Below are 22894 nucleotides of genomic sequence, written 5' to 3' on the forward strand. Positions count from 1 at the left end.
ATTATATGCCAGCATCAGATTAAACAGGGCAACCTAGATGGCACCCCAACAATTCTTTGGACAGCAAGACATCCACAACAGACATGGAAGAAAATCTGTAACCACCAACTAACTCCATCTACCCGTCCACCTCCCTCTCCACTAACCTCTAAAAAAACTCCATCATCCTCAAGATACCATCTAGGCGATGACTACTAACTAAAAAACTCTGTCTATAGGATACAAGTTTATGGTATTCTCCTCTACTGGCTTTTAGGATAACAACAAACATTCGATTGGCAGTTTTTATGAATAACCATACCTTCACAAAGCATGGTACCTTACCCACTGATCGCTGGATTTCATCACAGTTGGTCAACAGGTTGCCTTCCGTAGCAATCACAGCATCTGCTGCCTTCCGCAACTTCTCTATGGCGCCTTGACGCCCAGACACCTGGCCATGAAGCACCTAAAAATGAAAAGAAAGACATGAGAATTGCATGAAAACCTTCACACGCCAGTATTCATAAACTCCATAAAGGACTGGTAAATGAATCAAGTGCTACCACAGTGGTGAAGAACTTGTCACTGGGTCTAACCATGTCATCTGCTTCATTGTCTTTTATTTATGACTGAAATACTTGGGTGTTGTATCGTGTTAGCCATTATGAATGTAGAGAAAAGTCAAGCAAAATGACACCTTTTATTGGCTAACTAAAAAGATTACAATATACAAGCTTTCGAGGCAACTCAGGCCCCTTCTTCAGGCGAGATGTAAAGATTATGGGTTTGTAGCTGACCGCTGGCAAATACCAGACTGCAAATCTGTGCACTGAGAGGGCTTGTTGTGTGTGTATATGAACCCACGACAGAACAATTGCCATAGTCGGCAGGATCTGCACTGTGGTTAGGGTGGAGTATGGTGTTGATTGAAAACTGAACAGCAGAATGAGGGCTGAGTAAGAGAGAAACAACAACAACATTTATTTATTTCTATAGTACATTTTCATACAAATGATGAAGCTCAAAGTACTTTACAGGATGAAGGAAGATAAAAAAGACAAAAGAAAGAGCCAAGCTGACATCGACATCAAGTGCTCTGCTCTGCTTAGGTGTCTAGTCCTTGTGACTACAGATAATGGAGTTACTCCTTTAGTTTTAAAAGCTGACAAGGCAACTGAGGTTGTCGGTTTGTAGCTGGCCACTGGCAGTTACCAATGTGCAAATCTGTGCTCTGAGAGGGCTTATTGTATGTGTGTGTGTATGTGAACCTGTGACAGAACAATTGGCATAGTCAGCAGGATCTGCACTCTGGTTAAGTATGGTGTTGTGGTGTGGTGGAGTATGGTGTTAATTGAAAACTGCACAGTAGAATGGGGGCTGAGTAAGAGAGAAAGAGCCAAGCTGATATTGACATTAAGTGCTCTGCTCTGTTTAGATGTCTAGTTCTTGTAACTACAGATAATGGAGTTACTGTTTTAGTTTTAAAAGCTGACAAGGCAACTGAGGTTGTCGGTTTGTAGCTGGCCAGTGGCAACTACCAAAGTACAAATATGTGCTCTGAGAGGGGTTATTGAATGTGTGTGTGTGTGTGTGTGCATGTGAACCTGTGACAGAACAATTGGTATAGTCGGCAGGATCTGCACTGTGGTTAGGGTGGAGTATGGTGTTGATTAAAAACGAAACAGTAGAATGGGGGCTGAATAAGAGAGAAACAACAACAATATGTATTTCTATAGCACATTATCATACCTATGATGTAGCTTAAAGTGCTTTACAGGATCAAGAAAGATAGAAAAATGACAAAAGAAAGAGCCAAGCTGACACTGACAGCAAGTGCTCTGCTCCGCTTAGATGTCTAGTCCTTGTGAACTGAGATAATGGAGTTACTCCTTTAGTTCTAAAGGCTGAAAAGGTAACTGAGGTTGTGGATTTGTAGCTGGCCACTGGTGTGTGTGTATGTGAGCCTGTGACAGAACAATTAGCATAGTCGGCAGGATCTGCACTGTGGTTAGGGTGGAGTATGGTGTTGATTGAAAACTGCACAGTAGAATGGGGGCTGAGTAAGAGAGAAAGAGCCAAGCTGCCATTGACACCATGTGCTCTGCTCCATTTAGATGTCTAGGCCTTGTGACCTGAGATAAAGGAGTTACTCCTTAAGTTTAAAGGCTGACAAGGCAACTGAGGGCACGAGTTTGTAGCTGACCGCTGGCAGTTACCAAAGTGCAAATCTGTGCACTATGAGGGCTCGTGGTGTGTGTGTGTGTGTGGACTCATGACAAAATCGTCACTTTGGTTAAAAGCAGCAACTAAACAGACAAACAAACAAAAGACAAGTTGGGAATTCAGCTCTGATCCAATAATGTTATTGTTGGCCTCACATTGCGGAGAAGTCAATTTAATTTGATAGGTTATTGTTATATAAAAGAAATTTTGAAGGACTTGCAGCCTTGAGTGTTAAGGATGTTAGCCAAGTGCAAAAACTGGTAAAAACAGGGTTAGATAAAAAAAAAATGTAAGAAAAAATATCTTGCGGATTCAAATTAAAAAATAGAACATTTAGCAAAAAGAAAAGAAGAAGAAGAATCTTTATGGGATTGAGTCCCAGAGACGGATTCAGCGGTAAAGTGGTTTGGACAAGGACGGAAAAAAAACATTTTAGAGGTGCAGTGAACGGCGAGGAGGGCCTAATCTGTGCCTGTCCAGAAGCCAGAGGGCCTTTGGCAGGACACAAGTGAAAGAAAGAAAGAAAGAAAGAAAAAAAAAACACTTGGCATCCATCCACCTTCTAACAGCTGTGTCCTGATAAAACTGGCCGAGTAGGACACAACAAATTAAAACCACCAGGCTGAGAAATACAAAAGCTAGCAGAATCTTGGCAGTGCAATATGACTGAGCAAAATATATTAAGCAAATTCTCCATATAATCTGATTTGATGCTTAGTGTGGGTATACGGTTGACCTGCACTCCAAAAGAAATAAATAAAATAAGCAAAGGAACATGGAATAAACCTGCTATAGATCTTCTCTGCTATGTATCTGTACATTATAAGAAATGCGTCATCCCTCCTGTGTAAGAACATGAGAACAATTCGGACAAGAACAGGCCATCCAGCACAAAATTTCTCAACCGTCCTGTCCACTGAATTTGTCCAAGCTAACATTAAGTCACATTCCGAAGGTCCCTAAAGTCCTACTGCCCACCACACTACTTGGTCACTTATTCCATGTGTCTGTGGTTCTTTGTGTGAGGAGCAAACTTCCTAATGTTTGTGTGAAAACTGTGTCCTCGTGTTCTTGATGAACTCATTTTAAAGTCACCGTCTCGATCCACTGGACTAATTCCCTTCATTATTTTAAACCCTTCAGTGAGGTCTCCTCTTCATCTCCTTAAGGGTCAGCTCTTTTAACCTTTCTTTCACAACTCATCCCCTGTACCCCTGGAGTCAGCCTAGTCACTCTTCTCTGGACCTTTTTCTAGAGCTGCTATGTCCAATTTGTAATCTGGAGACCAAAACTGCACACAGGACTCCACACTCCTCACCAGTGTCTTATAAAGCTTCGGCATCACCTCCTTGGGCTTGTACTCTGCACATCAGTGTAAGAATACTGATGCTCTGTGTAAGAGAGGACAGAGCCGACTATACTTCCTTAGAAGGATGCCGTCCTTCAACATCTGCCAGACGGTTGTGGCGAGCGCTCTCTTCTATGCGGTGGTGTGCTGGGGAGGAAGCATAAAGAAGAGGGACGCCTCACGCCTGGACAAACTGATGAGGAAGGCAGGCTCTATTGTAGGCACAGAGCTGGACAGTTTGACATCCGTGGCAGAGCGACGGGCGCTGAGCAGACTCCTGTCAATCATGGAGAATCCACTGCATCCACTGAACAGGATCATCTCCAGATAGAGGAGCATCTTCAGCGACTGAATGCTGTTACCATCCTGTTCCACTGACAGACTGAGGAGACCCCACACTATGCGACTCTTCAATTCCACCCCTTGGTAAACATTAACATTATTCAAAGTTATTGTCTGTTTTTACCTGCATTTTTATTACTCTTTAATTTAATAGTTTTTTGTATCAGTATACTGCTGCTGGAGTATGTGAATTTCCCCTTGGGATTAATAAAGTATCTATCTATCTATCTATCTATCTATCTAAGAACTACTTTTATGAATCCCATACCAAATGGTATATAACTGAGACATATGAACTGCACTTGTCATTCCAACAGATGGCGCATCACAAGCATTGGCACCGCTTTTAAGAACCCCATACCAAATTGGCAAATAACTGAGACATATGCATTGCATTTGTCATTTCAACAGATGGTACATCACAAATATTAACATTGCAGTTACAACTCTCACACCAAATGGTTTATTACAGACATGTGCATTCTATTTCAAAAGATGATGCATCACATTTTAATTAATAAAGTGCATTGCATTTATGATTCCAACAGATGGTGCATAACAAACATTAACACTGCTTTTACAAATCCCATGCCAAATGGCATATAACTGAGACATATGCATTGAATTTGTCATTCCAACAGATGGCTCATCACATACATTAACACTGCTTTTACGAATTTCATACCAAATGGCATTTAATTGAGACACATTCACTGTATTTGTCATTGTGACAGAAGGTGCATCACAAACATTTTTAGTTATGTGTTTTATTACTACAAATGTTTGTGATGCACCATAAGTTGGAATGGTAAATGCAATGCATTATGTTTTTTTTTACTACACACACTGCAAAATGCATTCCAGTAGATGGTGCACTGCAAATGTTAACGCTGAAGTCAAAGTTGATTACTTAGATTTGAACCCATCTTAGCCAGCCAGTGATCTTGTAAATCAATAAATCAATACAGGGAGGACTTAATAGACTGAAGGAGAAACAAGTAAAGCCAAATGTCCATTAAATTCCACTTTGGTTTATGCAATATCCCAAAGTCATCCTCACACTGAATTCTAAATTGGGAATGTCATTAACAGATTGCTAAAATGAAGCGCAACATAAAACTCTTAAAAAAAAAAAAACTACAGAGCAAAAACATACACTAACTGGAAAAAAAAAATGAAATTAATTAATGCCCCCTATATAATGCAAAATCTTGACAATATCAATTAATGCACCACAGACCACCCTTAGCCTATCGGTAGCAGGGCACATTAAATTGTTAATTTTCACAAACGCCACTGCCTGCCGGCCAACCGGCTCTCGCTCCAGGATACGACAAACGTCAAAAGACGTCCAGCCTTGAAGACCCGCAAAGCAAAGCTAAACACGGCGAGTACTTGCCTTGGTGTCTTCCAGCTGCTTTTGGAGATCCTGTGGATCCACGGCGATCACCTCGGCCAGCTGCTTCCTGGCAGTTTCTTCTGCGTCTTCCAACCAAGTCACGATCCCAGACGAGGCGTCTCCATAGTGCTTGTACTTCTCGACCACGTCTTTAAGGTTGTTGCCTAGCAGGTAGCACTGAAATATGAAAGTACAGAGAACAGTCCTGGTCAGTGGTACTGATGCTGATTCAGGACTCGTCCTTCATGTGATATTTTTTGTGACAGTCACCAATGCACAGTTCAATGTCACAATTTGGACAGTAGCTCTTAAATCCCACCAAATTGTTTAATTTGTAATTTTAAACTGTGGAGAAGAGGGGGAAAAGCAAGATAAAATGTGTCCTTGTCCCAAACATTATGGAGGGCAAGGCTAGATACTTTTATTTAACATTGTTTGACTTGATTGACAAGTGTTGAGGCCACCATGACAAGAAATATGTAATGCAGGCACTTCAGGAAATGTCTCAATTTTAAATAAAACAGTCACTCTGAAATAACGACAGCAATCATTTTACACAAACTAACTATTTATTGAACCAAGATAAAATGATGATACTGTATCTCATAATAATTATTTATCTAATTTTTTTTTTGTAAACTGTTTCCTCATTTATATAATTTGCTGTATCTTTACGTGCAATTACTTATTTAACAATTGCCATTTTGCGTATTTAATTTTTCCTCAAATGAGATTACAAACTTACCAACTTAACAGGAAATACGAAAAAAAAAAGAAAAAAAAATACTCTGTCGCCACCTAGTGGCTTCACATTTCATAGCACTCTTATGTTTTAACAATTTTTATTTTTAATCGACTGTCTCTTGACACTCAAACAGATATATATATATATATATATATATATATATATATATATATATATATATATATACAATATTTATAATTTATATGTTATAGATATACATATTTTTTTGTGATCAAATATTTATTGGAGTTTTAGTAACATTAACAATTACAATTTTTATTATTAAATCAAATCAATTGTCTCTTGAGACTTAAATATATATGTATAATATTCATAATTTATTTTTAATATATTTCATTTCTTTGAACAAATGTATTTTTGTTTGATTTTATTGAAATCACACAACATTCCATACAAATTTTTACAAAAATAGGATCGAAAAGAAATCAACAAATCTATCTATTATATAGTGCCTTTCACATCTATCTATCTATCTATCTATCTATCTATCATATAGTGCCTTTCACATCTATCTATCTATTTATCTATCTATTAATTATATGAAGAACCAGTAGTATGGAATCCAATCTTGGAGTTTGACTCGGTCAGTTTAAACTCACTGCTTATGAACAAAGGCTTTACTAAAGTAGCTGACTTTATTGATCCGGTCAACAACCAGTGGAAGTCTGGGGCAGCTGTGGCACATGGGCTTGGGATTAGGTCTGTCCGTCTTGGGGGGGTTGATTATTAACAAACTTAAAGTCTCTTTAGTGCAATTGGGTGCAGGTCCACTGTGTGAAGATTTTTTTCTAGGGAGATCTCATAAAAGAGGCAGAACCTCCTGAATGTGTCATTACAATTAAATCGAATGTAAAAGATTTTATCAGTCCTAATAACTCAGTTTTAAAAATTAATCACATAAATGGAATTTTGTTCCCAAAATTATCAAAACAAGCATTGTATGACTGGTGTCTTAAAGTGTCCTATTTTATGCATTTGAAGGACATGGCTTATACCCTCTGGAGAAACACTCTGTGTCTGCATGACACAACATCTCCAGCATGGAGGACTTTATATAAACTGCCCATTGAAAAAAGAGTTGGGGACCTGCAGTGGAGGATTCTACATGTAGCAGTAGCCACCAATTCATTCTTAAAAACCATTGGCGCCAGCGTAACAGATAAGTGTCCATTTTGTCTTCAGAAAGAAACAGTTTATCACTTATTTCTGTATTGTACCAGATTACAACCACAGCTGCATTTCCTTGATTTATTGCTGATGGATTTGGGAATTGTATTTAACAAACTCATATATATTTTTGGAATGTTGGTATCAAGAATTTGTAAAAGGGAATGTTTACTTTGCAATTTTTTGTTAGGCCAGGCCAAGATGGCAACTTCAAAAACAAGAAGAAATACAGATAAAGATCTGAAAACCACTGATGCTCTGTTAATGTTTAAGGTCCTCCTTCAAAGGAGATTGAAGATTGAATTTGCATATTTTAAACTAATTAATCAATTAGATGTATTTCAAGAAATCTGGGCTGTAAATGGTGTTTTATGTTCCATGGAAAATGAATGTCTATTACCAAAGTATGACTAGGAAAACTTTTTTATTAAATGCTGTTTAATTTTGACTGTTAATTTGACTACAATGATGTTATAATTGTTAATAAAGGTCTGTTTAAAATTTAAAAAAAAATTATCTATTATATAGTGCCTTTCACTTCTATGTATCTATCTATCTATTATATAGTGCCTTTCATATATATCTATTGATCTATTTATCTATGTATTATATAGTGCTTTTCACATCTATTATATAGTGCCTTTCATATCTATCTATCTATCTATCTATCTATCTATCTATCTATCTATCTATCTATCTATGCATTATATAGTGCCTTTCATATCTATCTATCTATCTATCAAAGACTTACCTGCGAATGAAGGGACTTGTAATGATTTGCAGCCGACTCCAGTTTGTCCTGCACCAGTGTGGAGACCCCTGAGGTGTCCACAGAGAGCTCAGAGTCCTTGCTGGTATCAGATTTATTGCACATTTTAGCAGCATCCAGCACCCTCTGGCCGGATATTGTAATGAAACGCAGGTCCCCTTTGTGGGAGATAACATCATCGGAAAAACTTTTTTGCCGTTGCAGTTTGCTGTTAAGGTGGTCCTGGTCAGAGACGCCAGATTTCAGTTCGGCGATCTCAGTTTCCGATTGCTGTAACCAGTTTTCAAATTCACCGCAGTCAGTCCTAAACTTTTGCAGCTCGTCCTGGACGGTCTGAATCAGCTTCATTTTGAGTTCTGCCTCAGTCAGCGTTGTCTCGTAGCGGTCCCGTAGCTCCTGGATGTTACTCTGAAGTTTCTCCTTCTCCCCTGGGGAAAGCATGTGGCCCTGCTTCTCGAGGAGCGCCTGAGCCGACTGAGTGGCAATGATGAAGGCCTGCTGCTGCGATAAGATCTCACGATGATGAGCCTGCAGAAGAAGCACAGGATTGAATCCACCACCAGCTAAAAGCCATTCAGTTTTAGAAGAGATGCAAAAAAGTGCATTTGAAAACAGGAATCTGGAATATAAAATGCCATTGAAGTGACAGTTTACTTAAGGCCACCTCAATTTTCAGTCATATACACATTCATAGGTATTTCTGAACTGTCTGTTATATTTAGGGTCTGGCTGATTGGGTGAGGCAGCATAGCTAGTGAGGTACTACTGTGGCATTTATGCGTATTTTGTGACCGGATCCCTTTTTCTGCCAATTTCTACTGCAGCTCCTCAACACCTGAGTCTTTAGCTATGGAAACAATCTTTACCACCCTGTTGCAAATTTGGAGTATTGGAGTACGTTCAAATGGAAAAAAACCAGGGACTAGAAAACCAGAATGAGGGCCAGAGGGGACAATAGACAGGAGTGTTATGTTTTAGTTGGGGCTCCTCCTTGGCTTAAATTTGCATTTCTTTTCTCTTGAATATTTCTTTCAATTTTTAGTGTTTTCATTTGTTACGACAGCTTCTGTTGATATTGTTCTGTCCAGTTATTATTTAATAGTGTTTTTTAATCAAAAGTGGGATGAGGGCATCACGAGTTGCTGTTGTTCAGAATGGTAGGGAGTCATTGTGGGTTGTGATTGGGCGGCACGGTGGATCACCACTCTGACGATTGCGCTTGTCATCCCCTGATGACTGCACTTGATTGACCGGGGGGGATATTCTGACAATCGTTTTTGTTTCACCAAGATGACCCTCTGATGATTGTGATCGCTTCACCAAGGGAGAACTCTAACGATCGCAATTGATTCAGGAAGGGGGACCCTCAGACAATTGCACTTGATTCACCAAGGAGACCCCTTGACAATATCAATTGATTTGCCTACGGGGAACCCCCTGTCGACTGCACTCAACTCACCAAGTAGGACACTCTGACAGTCATCCTCAATTCACCAAGGGGGATCCTCTGGCAATTGTGTTTGTTTCACCAAAGGGACCCTCTGACAATCACAATCAATTCACCAAGGGGGACCCACTGATGATCACAATTGATTCACTGAGGGGACCCTCTGACTATCACGCTTAATTCAACAAGGGGGACCCTCTGACAATCATCGAGTGTGGTAACCTCCCCTATTCTCTCGATTGTGGACAGTTCAGAAAGACGGGGGCACCACCCCACTCTTGACAATCCCACTCAATTCCCCAAGGGGGACCCGTTGTTTTTAAATGTCATTATGTTCCCAGTGTTTTTGGGGTGAAAGGCCCACCCGAGAGGAGGGGCCACTACATCCATCAAACCATAAGAATGGACCGAGAGATACACAGAGGTGAATGCGTAAGTCTAAATCAGAAAACCAGGAAATGAAAAAAGAAATCTAGCAACAAAACTGAAACGTGAAGCAAAACTTGCAGTCAAAAAAACAAAACAGAAATGGGTCTGGATTTTCTTGACCTTAAACAATACAACTTTTCTCCATGCCATTTTCTTTTGTGTCATTATCAAAACTCTAAAGGAAAGTCAGATTTTTGTTAAATACGAAATACACAATGATGGGCACCAATGACTTTTGTCAGTTTCAACTTAGTTCAGAGACCATCGTGGGGTCTTCTTTTATCATGGAGGGGTACCACATGTGTATTTCGAGATATGGAGTCTCTCTTGTGATTTTGTTCTCTGTTTTGAGGCCTAGACAGACCATAAGCCTTTCATGAAGTGCTTTTGAGTAGCTAGAAAAGAGCGATATAAATGTAACAGACAGACAGTCAGGCAGCCTGGTGTCAGAGATGTACGGGGACACTGCCCGGCCGGAACGCCTGGACAGTCCCCAATGGGGACAATACTTCTCCTCGGCCACGAGAGGGCAGCCGCCCGGGTCTATTTGGGGGCCACGGAGACAGAGCTGGGATGCCCGTGAGAGGAGTGGCCACGCCAGGCGCCCGGTCAGTTGGGGAGTCCTGGATGGCAGCATTTCTGCCACACCAGGAAGTGCTCCCGGAAACAGTTCCAAGACGACCCGGAGTGCTTCCAGGGGCTTTCCTGACACTTCCGCCACACCAGGAAGTGACGTCAAGGGGAGCACCTGGGACTCATCCGGGTCCTGATAAAAGGAGCCGCCTCCTTCCGGAGAGCGAGCCAGAGTTGGGAGGAAGGAGACGAAGCTTGTGAGGAGGAGGAGGTCCAAGAGAAAGAGAAAGAGAAAGAGAGAGAGAGAAAGAGCAAGAGCGAAAGAAGAAGAGAAAGAAGAAGAAAGGAAAGAGTTAATGAGAGAAGGCATTGTGGTGTAGTAAATAAAGGAGCGTGTTTCATACACCCTGGTGTCGGTCTGTCTGTGTTGGGGGTACGGTTTCCACACTGGTAATGAGCTAAGCAAGCTAAAAGGAAGTCTGGCCTGCTCTTTGGAGGTCTCACACCTTTCTTGTGTGCTTGATTAGAACCCAACAGCAGCAATGACTTCTAAGCCAGTGTGCCACCAGGATATACGTTTACACACAACCAAACACGTGGATCCTAATTTCATTTTTAAAACGACAGTATTGTGAATGTTCTTCATGCAGTGAGCAGACCAAAGAATGCTTACCTTTACTCGATCGTGCTGCTTGCTTAGGTCCAGGTCATCCTTGCCTGTCCTCTTTCCGTCAGTAACTGTGCATGTCTGGCCATTGAGCTGAGGTAGGTTTCCATTTGCATCGTCTTCTTGTCCATTCAACTTGCTTCTGTTTTCCAGAGGTAGGTTCCCATTCTGTTTCACCATCTGTTCTTGAAGGTTTTCATCCACCCCTTGATCTTTTCCAATATTTGACAGCCAGCCCAGGAGTCCTTTAATTTTATTCTTGCTGTCTTCCAGTTGCTCCTCTGCAGCCACCTATAGATCAAAGGGTAGAACTTAATGGTATTGAAGAAACAAAAACCAAAACTGAACACCTCACTTTCATCATTGAATCTTCTTTTATTGCGGTAGGTCCATCTGACCAGATGGAAGACCACAGGAACCCCCTTCTTCAAAGGGAAATGGAGGCACTCCACTCCTGAAAGTGAGGAGGGATGGGTGATATGCACTAGTTGTGTTTTTTAAGGACTCTTCGAGGTCACTACAGTCACTGGGAAATAAAAAAAAAGATCCACCTAAATTATAAGTAGATGTATAACTTCACATGACCAAGTTTACTTTTGTTTCTAGGTAACCATCTGTTGAACCCCAGGATAGCAACCTTAATCTGGGGCTTTGATAGTCATGAAGAGAAGACGGAACTGGACAAGTGCGCAGACAAGAGAGATGTGAAGCAGAAGTTTAGCAAAATCATGGGGATCTGGAGGTGCCTCAAAACTTGTGCAAAGCAGTGGACGAATATCAATAAAAATCTCAGAAACAAATACCATTAAAAGCCTTGGTCCTGAGGTGCTTCAACCTAAATAAGATGTCACACATGTGCGAGCGGGATCTAGCCTAAGGGCCCATTTGACTGTAATTCCACCCTTGACCATGGGTCAACACTGTCACCTAATGCTGCTCCCCTTTTTTCATCTGCAAGATCCGATAATTGACAGTAAGATGAGTCATGACATCACTTCTGGTTTTCTGAACCCGCCTCTTCCTCTCCACTAACCTCTTAATCGGCTCCACTGCCATCTGTAGGCAGTCTATTGCTAGACTCGCGCTTGGAAAGATGTCACTGCTAAACAAATGTTAATCGATTTGTTATTTTGTTTTATTCCAAATATAGAGAGTTTGCCTATGGGTGCCCTAATTCTTTATTCCCTCTCTTGTCTTTTTATTACAAAGAATAAATAAGTGAATACATTTAAAATTTCTCTTCTCCTGCTTGTCTATACTCCCACATTAGGGCATCCCGCTATATCCACCAACACAGCCTCCTGCATCAGCCGTGTCACACATCTGTCTGGGGACCTCCATAGGCAACACCATCCAGGGACGAGAGGGTGTGACAGCACTAACCATTTATTATCTCTACACCGCAGTTTCAAGGATGACATCTAGCCCCACCCACAGCACCTACAGAAAGGCCCACCCCTTCCACCTGTGATGCTACAAAATGGGCGGGCCCCAGAAGGAGGCATCCATTTTGGACTTGGACATCAACGGGGACAGAGCTCCCGCAGCCGTGTCGGACTTTTGGCTACTGAAGGCCCTATAATTGGAGTTATGTTTTAATTGTCTGCGATTAAATGGGGTTGCCTAGTTGGCACCCCAACTTTTAGTCTGGCATCCTTGGTTACACCAGTCACCACAGACCTGAGCTGCCACCCTTGCTGTTTACAGAGCTGCCACCTCTGATGGTCATCGCAGTTCCTCCAGGGAACTTTGCCTTCTTGTGAGATGCGACCACACTGCAGGTCCACATTTGTACCTGTGGCCTCTCTCCATTCATGTCTGCTCCCCTGATCAGCGTTCAGCCTACAGGGACTTCATGACACACCAGAAACGTCTTCTCGACCATCGACCCTGGAATGAGCTTTTGAACTGAAAAGAGACAGGACTCCTAACCAATGAGTGAAGGGAAGAGGCGGGTCTTAAATTGAAATATCTGTCTCAGTGTGAACGCAATTTTAGAAAAGAACTGCATTTTACTTGAACTTCTGGATCACACCATAATCTTGCAGCCCCCAATAAACTAAATGGGTAAAAATATTTATAGTGCGAGTTATTCTATTCAAATTAAATGTTTTTGCTGGTAAAAATTCACAAACTGCAATATTTGAAACCAAAATAACCTGATGCACCTGACACATGAAGCCAAATAGCCAAGAAAGACAAATTAACTGTCACCATCTAGGCCATTCTGAAAGATAACCAGACCTTTGCCGTTTCTTGTTTGATGGCTGTTGTCAAAGCCTTGTCCAGCTCTTTCCTTGATTCCTCAGCTCGCTGACTTAGCAGTTTGGATTTTCTCTTGGCTTCATCCACTCTGCTTTCAATGAGTGCGACTTGATCAGGGTGCAGTTTGCCTTGATTCTCTTCTAGAAACTTATTTGAGCTCTTCACAATTTCCGCTAAGGCACTTTGGCCTGCCTGGACATCCCTCTGCAAAGCCTGAATGGAAAAGTAAAACAGAAGAGTCCCGCTCAGAATTTCACATTTCAACCATTCCCTAAAGTGACTTTTTTCACCACAGCAAATCTGACTTTGTGTGTGTGGAATTTCAGAAACCATTTAAGAGAAAATAAAATCAAAACGATATTCCTTATCAAGATTTGTGACATCAACCAGATTCCAAAATGGTGTAATATGATGAGTGCCATTTAAACTCAGGACCTCGTTAAAGACCCTCTGGTACACAAACACTGTATCCACCCCTTCATCCAATATTCATATTTGTATTCATCAGTTCACTTTAATTTTGACTCCACGTCTTGTTACAAAAGTAAAAAGTAGATGGCTACCAAGTGAGCGAATTCATAGGAGCAAAAGTGAGTATACAAAATGTGAAATCAAGAAGAAAATAACAGAATTAAAGAGAAAATGCACATAAAAAATAGAAATGAAACTGAATTCAGTATGACAATGCTCTGCGAGAATGAAAATGTACTTATTTATCTATTATAATTCTATAGTGCCTTTATTATTTATCTATATGGTGCCTTTCAATTTTTCTATATATTTATAAAATAGTGCCTATAGTCAGTCTGTCTATCTATCTATCTATCTATCTATCTATCTATCTATCTATCTATCTATCTATCTATCTATCTAATCTATCTATCTATCTATCTATCTATCTATCTATCTATCGTCAGTGACACTTGGGCTGGATGGGCATCCTAGCCAGAGGAGGTGATGATTCCTTACCCGGATGGTCCGCTCTAGGCAGGCAGATAGGCATCCTGGCCAGAAGAGAGGAAGGAAACAACCCCGGAAGGGAGGGCCAGCCCATCACAAATAAAAAATGCTGCAAGGGACAGGTTATTCCCCCAGGACATTAGATGGCAGCAGCCCTCTGTAACAGTGCCTATTTGGGAACCAGCAGGGGGAATGCTACGAGATGTAGTCTCTATTGGTGCCACCAGGGTGTGCTGTTAGGAGATGTGCTCCCCAATTTATGGGACTTCCCTGGCACCGGAAGTACTCCCGGGTCCTTAATAAAAGGGACTGCACTCCCTTATCCACGCAAGTCGGTGCTGGGATAATGTGGAGCAACACCTATTTGCAAAGCATTTTATCAATACATGCATTACAAAATATTTTCTGAAAGTTGGTGCACTGCAGATGTCAACACTGAGGTCTACGTTAATTACTTTGATTTGAACCCGTGTTTGACGGGTATCACACCTAGTAGACTGATTAATGCATTTGGACTGTAAAATGAAGAAGGTTAATGAACTTTCACAATACAAATATGTGTTTATTTAGTGAACAATATATTAAATTTAATTTGTTTTACGACATCAGGCTATGTGTCCTGGTTATCGCCTTGTTTGAAAAAGGCCACTTATGTGAGCAGTATGTTGTGGGGCCAGCTGGTGATACCTTCTGTGGCTCTGGCCAAGTTTGGTGGGCTTTATTACGCAGTTCTCACCTGATGCTCCGTCTGGTACTGCTGCAGATCACCAAGACTGTCTTTATTTAGCGTGGTCTGCTGGTGCCCAATGATGCGGTTTTCTGTCTGTGTTAACAGATGGCACATCTCCTCCAGTTTCTCGGTATATTCCTTCTGCTTTTCTGCAAGAGTCTAAAAAGACCAAAACAGTTTACAACCCCAGAACTGCAGAGGCTCCCTGATACGAGCAGAACATTTCCCTTCATCATCTCACAAGTGTGCTGTAAACATGATAGCAGTTGACCAGGACAGAACATGGAGCGCACTGTAAATAATACAATATCATTTCAAACACATTACGGGTTATTGTTTCTGTTAGGCCCGTTGTGCCATGCAAACTGAAGCGGTGTTTTGCTTTGGTCCTCTTGAGTAACATTCACATCTACCATCTTGAAGCCTGAAAGGTAAGGTGGACCACAGAAATGGTTAATCTACAGGAATGTAGTTGAACAGCACTATACAGCAGGCATTATTAAGTCATGCAGACAAAAATGAGACACAACCAGTGCTTACCTCCCACTTGGCCTAAATGAATATAATTTTCTCTACTCAATATGGAATATGGTGATTAAACTTCTGCAAGCTTTGAGTTCTCCATCCTAACTAAATATAGCGCCCTCCAGCAAACCACACCAGTAAATGACTACTTGGAGAACAGAATCTGATTTTCTGAAACTTGAAGCGCGTTTTCTTTCTACTACACATGCACTTGAAGATCTCGTCGGTGTGAGTTGTGCCGACTCGGTGGAGTCCATCAGACGGCATCTCCTTCTACATGTTAGTGACAGCAGGTGGCATTGCCTGGGGCACATTTTCAAAATGACATGCCAGGTGTATAGATAAACAAACATTCCCTTCTCAGACATTGGCAACAGAGCTTTTTCTCTCCTTACCACATACTCAAGCACGAAAAAAAAGAAACATCAAACCTTCTGGTTACTCAGATCTCGTCTTATTTCGAGATGAAGCATCAGCGTGTCGCGCTGTGTGGAGACCATTTCCATAATCTCCTTAAATGACCTCTGGGTGGTACTGAGAGTCCTCAGAAGATCCCTGCTATCGGAGGGCAGTAGATCTTGAGCGTACTCCGAGATGAAGTACTGAACATCAAATGCTGTCGTGTCCAGCTCATGCCCCTTGGCAGATAAAGCTTTTTCCAGATCCTAAAAGTTGAAAAAGAGACATGTGAGTGGGCAAGTGTCACCTTGTACAGTCTTATCTAACATGGTGTATGCTCCCTGTGGTCTCTGCCACGTGCTGCACTGAATGAAGTTCCATGGGGGTGTGTGGTTTAAAATGAACCAATTAAGGAGCACACAGGCTTTGATGGGCTGGTTGGGTTGTAATGGCCAACCTCTTACCAAAACTGACCACTACACTACCAAGACTATAACTTGGAATACCTGTGGTTTCTTGCTTTTATCCTTACAAGATGTCTTATTTTCCTGACATGACGAAATAACCAGAGACAGTAAATGGATATGTCAAATGAAAAACAGATATATTGTAAATTGAAAGACAGAAAAACATTCAATAACAAATAAATAAATATGTATAAGTGTGGGGCGGCACGGCGGCACAGTGGGTAGTGCTGCTGCATCGCAGAATGGAGACCTGGGTTTGCTTCCCGGGTCCTGCATGTTCTCCCTGCGCCTGCGTGGGTTTCCTTCAGGTGCTCCAGTTTCCTTCCATAGTCCAAAGACATGCAGGTTAGGTGCATTGGCGATCCTAAATTGTCCCCTAGTGTGTGATTGTTGTGTGCCCTGCGGTGGGCTGCTGCCCTGCCTGGAGATTTGTTCCTGCCTTGCACCCTGTGCTGGCTGGGATTGGCTCCAGCAGACCCTGTGTTAGGATATAACAGGTTGGGAAATGACTAACTGACTGACCGATTTATAGATTTTAACCTTCACATGATTGCCTGTTTTATTGGTTTATTTCTTTATCTCTAACTAGCTGTCCCCTGCGGCTCTGCCTACATAGTAGTGAAACAGGACAAACTTTAAAAATCAATCTCTCTATTATAATAAAAAAATCCTGGGATGAGACATGACTTTTTCAGAGAGATACTTTCATGTCCCGCAAGACGAGACTTTGTGCCAAGAGATTTAACCACGCCTGGGGCCGGAAATAAAAGACAATGAGTAGACGACAAAGTGGAACATTGTAAAGAATTAAAAAATGTTGGCGCAATACACAAACAGAGCAGGTTAGAGATAATGGAAGTACGAAAATTCGAAAGTCTGCCATAAAATGATTGTAAAGATCGCATTAGCGAAAACAAATGGAAATCATTACTCAGTGAAATAACAGAACAACAAAAAGGGATCGAATATATTGTTTGGATTTAAACTTTAAGTCGGAGACTTGTAGATCGTCTAATCCATATTGCCATCGGTGAAAAGTAGTGTTTCTTCCCAATGAAGAGGCGTATTTCTGAGAATTAAAAGAGTTGTTGTTTGGTGAAAGTAAAATCCACATACACGAGCGTTAGAGACGCGAAGTCGCTGGTGCATAGAGCAGGCCTTGGGGGGGTGATGGTTGAGCAAAGCAGTGTAGTGTCCCTCGGGCGGCTCCGGTTGATGAATGGGGCAGTGGGGACCGTACCCCATTTATTCTCAGTGGGCGGCTAGGTGTGATCTGGGGTCGCGTGCAGGACGGAGGCTGGATGGGGCGGTTCGCTGCCCGCCCACATCATAGCCTTGCAGTGTCCCTCAAACGGCTGCCCCATTTGCTCTCGGTGGCCAGCTGGTGATGCTGCAAGCGGTGACCCGGTTATGGCTGAATGGAGGCCATTGAGGGTGAACGGGGCAGCTGGGGGTAGCATTGTAGTGTGCCTCGGGTGGTTGCCTGTTGAATGGGGGCAGTGGTGGGCGATTCATTACCCGCCTTAGGCCACACCATGCTCATTCTCGGTGGGCAGACGCTGTAAACTATCTATCTATCTATCTATCTATCTATCTATCTATCTATCATATAGTGCCTTTCATATCTATCTATCTATCTATTGTAGTGGAGGTGACTGTGTGGTGGGCAGGTGGTGAACCGCCCCTCACCGCCTCCATTCATTCTCAACAGCAAGCCTGCTTGTATTGTTACATACATAGCGGGAAGTTGTCTCTCATCAGTACATTAGACGTGTTGACGATGGGTGCCTTCCTGCTGTGAAAGTGTGTACAGTGCTGTGCAGAAGAGCTCATCTTAACCTTTTGTCTTCACCCTTCAACAATGTCTCTGAAACACAAATCTGATGCAAGTGTTGGTGATACAATAAAGAAGAGAAAAACCATCACTATTGAAAATAAAGTAGAAATAATAAAACGGTCAGAGAGAGTTGAAACTCCATCATTCATTGGCAGAGCACTTGGTTACAGTCGGTCAGCAATAGCATTTCTTCAAATAATGGACCTGTTCCGACTTACATACAAATTCAACTTAAGAACAAACCTACAGTCCCTATCTCGTACGTAAACCAGGGACTGCCTGTATAGATGCGCCACACTGTCTACACACGGATTGTTCATAAAGCACCAGAGACACTTTCTTGCACCAACTCCTGCCTGTCTATTGACAATTCCGGGTGCAAAAGGGTTACAGCAGCTGCAGCCAACCTGGACCCTCACTGGGCATACCATTCAATGTCAGTGAAATCAAAAATGATGGTTGATTATTTTTTTCCTGATGCTCATTTTTTTGTTTTTAAGTGTTTTGAATTTTAGGTTCTTCTATCGATTTTACTGCTCTTTAATTCTGATTTGGTCTCAGCGTTTTTCATTCGCAGAGCACACTTTGGTTTTGTATCCCAGTACCTGAACAAACATGGCAATTAGTGATTAGCAACATGACTTGTGTGAAACTGAATTTGTGTCATTTGTGTCATGTTCCTGTCTGGAAGTGCTTATAGCGCCTTTGGAAAGCATTCTGACCCCTTCACTGTTGTCACATTTTATGTAGCACGCTTGTGCTAAAATTATTTAAATTTGGTTTTTTTCGCTCATTAAACAACACTTGATACCCCAAAATAATGAAGAAAATAATAAACTGAAATATCCCACTGACACAAGAATTTTTGGTAGCCATTCCAGCTTGGAGTCATCTTGGATTTGACTCAACAAGCCGGATTTGGGGACTGCCCTGCTATTCTTCTTAGCAGGTTCTCTCAAGCTTTGACAGGTTGCATGGAGGCCACCAGTGGAAGGCTGTTCTCAGGTCTCTCCAGAGATATTCCATTGGGTTCAAGCCTAAGCTCTGAGTGGGCCACTCAAGGACATTCCCAGAGTTGTCCCTAAGTTTGATTTGTGGTTAGGGACACTGGTCTGTTGGAAGATAAACCTTCAGTCCAGTCTGAGGATCAGAGCAGATCAATGATTTCAGAACAAGACTTCAACATAACAAAATGGGTGGAAGTGAAAGGGTCTGAATAGTTTCTGAACCCACTGTAGAGAATGTTAATAGATTATACTTTACAGTATTTGTCCCAAGGGAGAAATTTAGCTACAAAAGTTCAAGAAATATTGTATCAAACAGCAACAACTACTCACCTCAGATACACACAAGAATTACAAAAATGAAGAAAACTTCTTAAAGAGGGCAGTCCCAGTGAGGCTCTATATGGGTATATTAATAAAAAGTCACATCTCTTCACACACTTCTGCTGAATGAGACGTTCGCTGAAAGTCCTCAGCGTTGGTATGTTACAGAGACAATGTGTAGCTTTGTTCATAATGGCACTAAGTTTTGTCTTCCTTCTCTCCTCATCTTCTACCTCCAGGGCATCTAGAGTGTGTCCCATAACTAAGTCTTCCCTTTTAATTAGCCGGTTGATTTGCTGGGCCTTTCTTCAAGTGATGTTACCATCACACACACTGGCTGGCCATCACAGTCTTGTACAACATGCAGAAGATATCACTACCTACATTAAGGGAATGCAATCTCCTAAGAAAAAACAGTCTGCTCTGCCCTTTCTTAAATAGCTCCACTGTGTTACGAGACCAGTCCAGCCTGTCATTGATGTGGACCCCCAACTACTTGTAGCAGTTACATGTCACATTGGCAGTCACATTAGCTTAAGCAATTTTTGATTGTCAGACTCTGACAAAAATGTCATCCTTGTGAAGCTGACAACATACACTGCTGTGAGAACTGGAATCGCAGTGGCACTGATTCACTTTTGTGGTCAGTTTTGAGGACGAATATTACTGGATTTTCTTTTTATCCATTTTGGTTAGGAATATAAACATTTCACCAATACTGTGTGTCTAAATAAAATCTTAATCACTAAAAAATGACTTACTGGTTTACAGTGATTACCTTGTTATGCTGAATTCGGTACTTCACTGTTTCCAGATCATCTGTATTCATGATATCCAGGCTTGTGATCGTCTTTGTGTTATCCTGAATGAAGTCTGCCAATCTCTGAAGTCGGTCGAGGAGGTCCTGCTTCAAAGCCTTTATTTTTGACTGCAAGGGGATTAAACAGAAATGAATTTTATTTCTAATAGATAGATAGATAGATAGATAGATAGATAGAAAGTATTTGGTATAGTTGGCAGGATTAGAGAGATAGATAGATAATTTTAATATAGTCGGCAGGACATACAGCTAGATAGATCGATCTACGGACCATTTGTAACCTAAATAGGGACCATTTGTAACTTATAGGGATCATTTGTGATCTGATAGGGATAATTTGTAACTTATGGGAAAAATTTGTAACTTCAGTAGGGTAATTTTCTAACTTTAAGGGAACTTTTGTAATTTGAATCAGGCATTTAGTCAGACAGATATAAACACTTCATTACATAAATATAAACAATGGTGGAAGGATAGGAATGGCATTAAATTTAGTTAAATAGGAAGGTTTGAAATAAATCATATACTATGTTATAGATTTAAAGATTTAGGGAAGGTGCCATATATGGATATAAAAGGCACTATATATTGCCAATAAAAAGTATTCACCCCCATGGACGTATTCACATATTTTTCTCTCATGTCCCTCAATTTATTATAGACTAGCAAAATCCGAGAAGTAGTGTGTTAAAGAAGTTATGAAAAAGAAAAGGAAACATTTTAAAATTAACGTAACATGATTGTCAATGTAATTGTTTTGTCACTGTTATGAGTGTTGCTGTCATCAAGGATTTAACTATCATTATTTCTTTCAATCAGGTTCGTATTTGGAGGATGTGTTGTGTTCAAGTTACATTCCGTGTTTGTCAACCGTTGTAAAGATAACAGGTTTCATTCATCGAAGTGTTCACTACCCAAATCGGTATTCGTGAATCTAAGATGTTTAACAGGCATTCCCGGGATTAAGTTGTGGATTTGCCTGCGAATATTTAGCGGCAGGCTGTCTATGAACTTAATTTAAACTTAAACTTTACACTTTGCTTTCCTATTGATATGTCTGCAAAGGCTTGTTCAAATTCAGAGGGTTGTTCCTTTCTTAGTACATCAATAAACAGCTCGTCTTCCTCTTTATCTGAGACATCACACATTGCATGCACGGGTTTACCTTTCCCAGTCCTGCAAACTTTAGCGAAGTGGTTCAATTTATCACTTTTTTACACTGTCTTCCTTTAGCTGGACGTTGACTTTTTCCACCGTGTACTTTGTTTCCGCAGTACCTGCACTTAGGAATATGCTTGTATGCTTCACACACTTCATATTCTTTTGCTGCCTTCTCAATTGTGTAATGCGTTTTTTGTTTGTTGTGTGCGTACTGCGTTCACAGTCAGTTCACATGAGCTGGTCCGAGTACATGCATCGAAGGTTCTCAGCTGTGGTTGTGCTATCTTGTGCGATCTTACGATGTCCACGGTTTTATTTAATGTTAGCTCAGACCTAGCACTTAAAAGTTTCTCTCGCACTTTCGCTGAGTTTGTGCCAAACACTAGTCTATCCCTGACCATCTCATCTTCGTTTGCATGAGCACAGTCCTTCACCATCAATTTTAACTCCGTTACAAAGTGATCAAAAGTCTCGTTTATACCCTGAGTCCTCTCATTAAACTTGTATCACGCGAATATCGTATACGTCTTAGACATGACAAACGCCAGCAGCAGAATGTCTATGAACTTAATTTAAACTTAAGCTTTGCACCTTGCTTTCCTATTCATTTGCATAAGCACAGCCCTTGACCAGCAATTTTAACTCCGTTACAAAGTGATCAAAAGTCTCGTTTATAACCTTCATCTTCTCATTAAACTTGTATCTCGCGAATATCGTATTCGTCGTAGGCATGACAAACTCCAGCGGCAGTGTGTCTATGAACTTAATTTAAACTTAAGGTTTACACCGTGCTTATGTTTCAGCAGTAGCTGCACACACGAATATGCTTGTATGCGTCACTTGCTTCATATTCTTTTGCTGCCTTCTCAATTGTGTAATGCTGACGGACAGCCTTATATGGGCAGGCACTCAATTACATGGGAGGCGTGACAATGAGGGACGCAACTCCGCCTCACACTGCAACCGAGCTGCAAGCTATGGCCGTATATATGTATGTAAGTAGGTTCCAGTTATGACCATTACACGCAGAATTTCGAAATGAAACCTGCCTAACTTTTGTAAGTAAGCTGTAAGGAATGAGCCTGACAAATTTCAGCCTTCTACCTACACGGGAAGTTGGAGAATTAGTGATGAGTGAGTCAGTGAGTGAGTCAGTGAGGGCTTTGCCTTTTATTAGTATAGATAGATAGATAGATAGATAGATAGATAGATAGATAGATAGATAGATAGATAGATAGATAGATAGATAGATAGATAGATAGATAGATAGATAGGTAGATAGGCACTATA

General features: G+C 41.2%; 1 protein-coding gene across 13 annotated transcripts in view; it reads right to left on the reverse strand.

Annotated features, from left to right (window-relative positions):
* The window catches only part of dst (dystonin), a 413393-nt gene that overhangs the window by 145736 nt on the left and 244763 nt on the right, over positions 1-22894 (reverse strand). For 12 of the 13 annotated variants that reach the window (XM_039739122.1, XM_039739120.1, XM_039739118.1 and 9 more), the window contains 8 exons: positions 20402-20551; positions 16024-16257; positions 15074-15226; positions 13357-13590; positions 11119-11403; positions 7979-8524; positions 5295-5471; positions 325-448 (listed from right to left, as the gene is read on the reverse strand). In XM_039739122.1, the coding sequence (XP_039595056.1) occupies positions 325-448; positions 5295-5471; positions 7979-8524; positions 11119-11403; positions 13357-13590; positions 15074-15226; positions 16024-16257; positions 20402-20551 (1903 nt within the window). The remainder of the gene's footprint in view (positions 1-324; positions 449-5294; positions 5472-7978; positions 8525-11118; positions 11404-13356; positions 13591-15073; positions 15227-16023; positions 16258-20401; positions 20552-22894) is intronic. The other variant, XM_039739129.1, reaches the window with a different exon arrangement.

This window comes from Polypterus senegalus, chromosome 16 (genome assembly GCF_016835505.1).
Source record: "Polypterus senegalus isolate Bchr_013 chromosome 16, ASM1683550v1, whole genome shotgun sequence".
NCBI lineage: Eukaryota > Metazoa > Chordata > Cladistia > Polypteriformes > Polypteridae > Polypterus > Polypterus senegalus.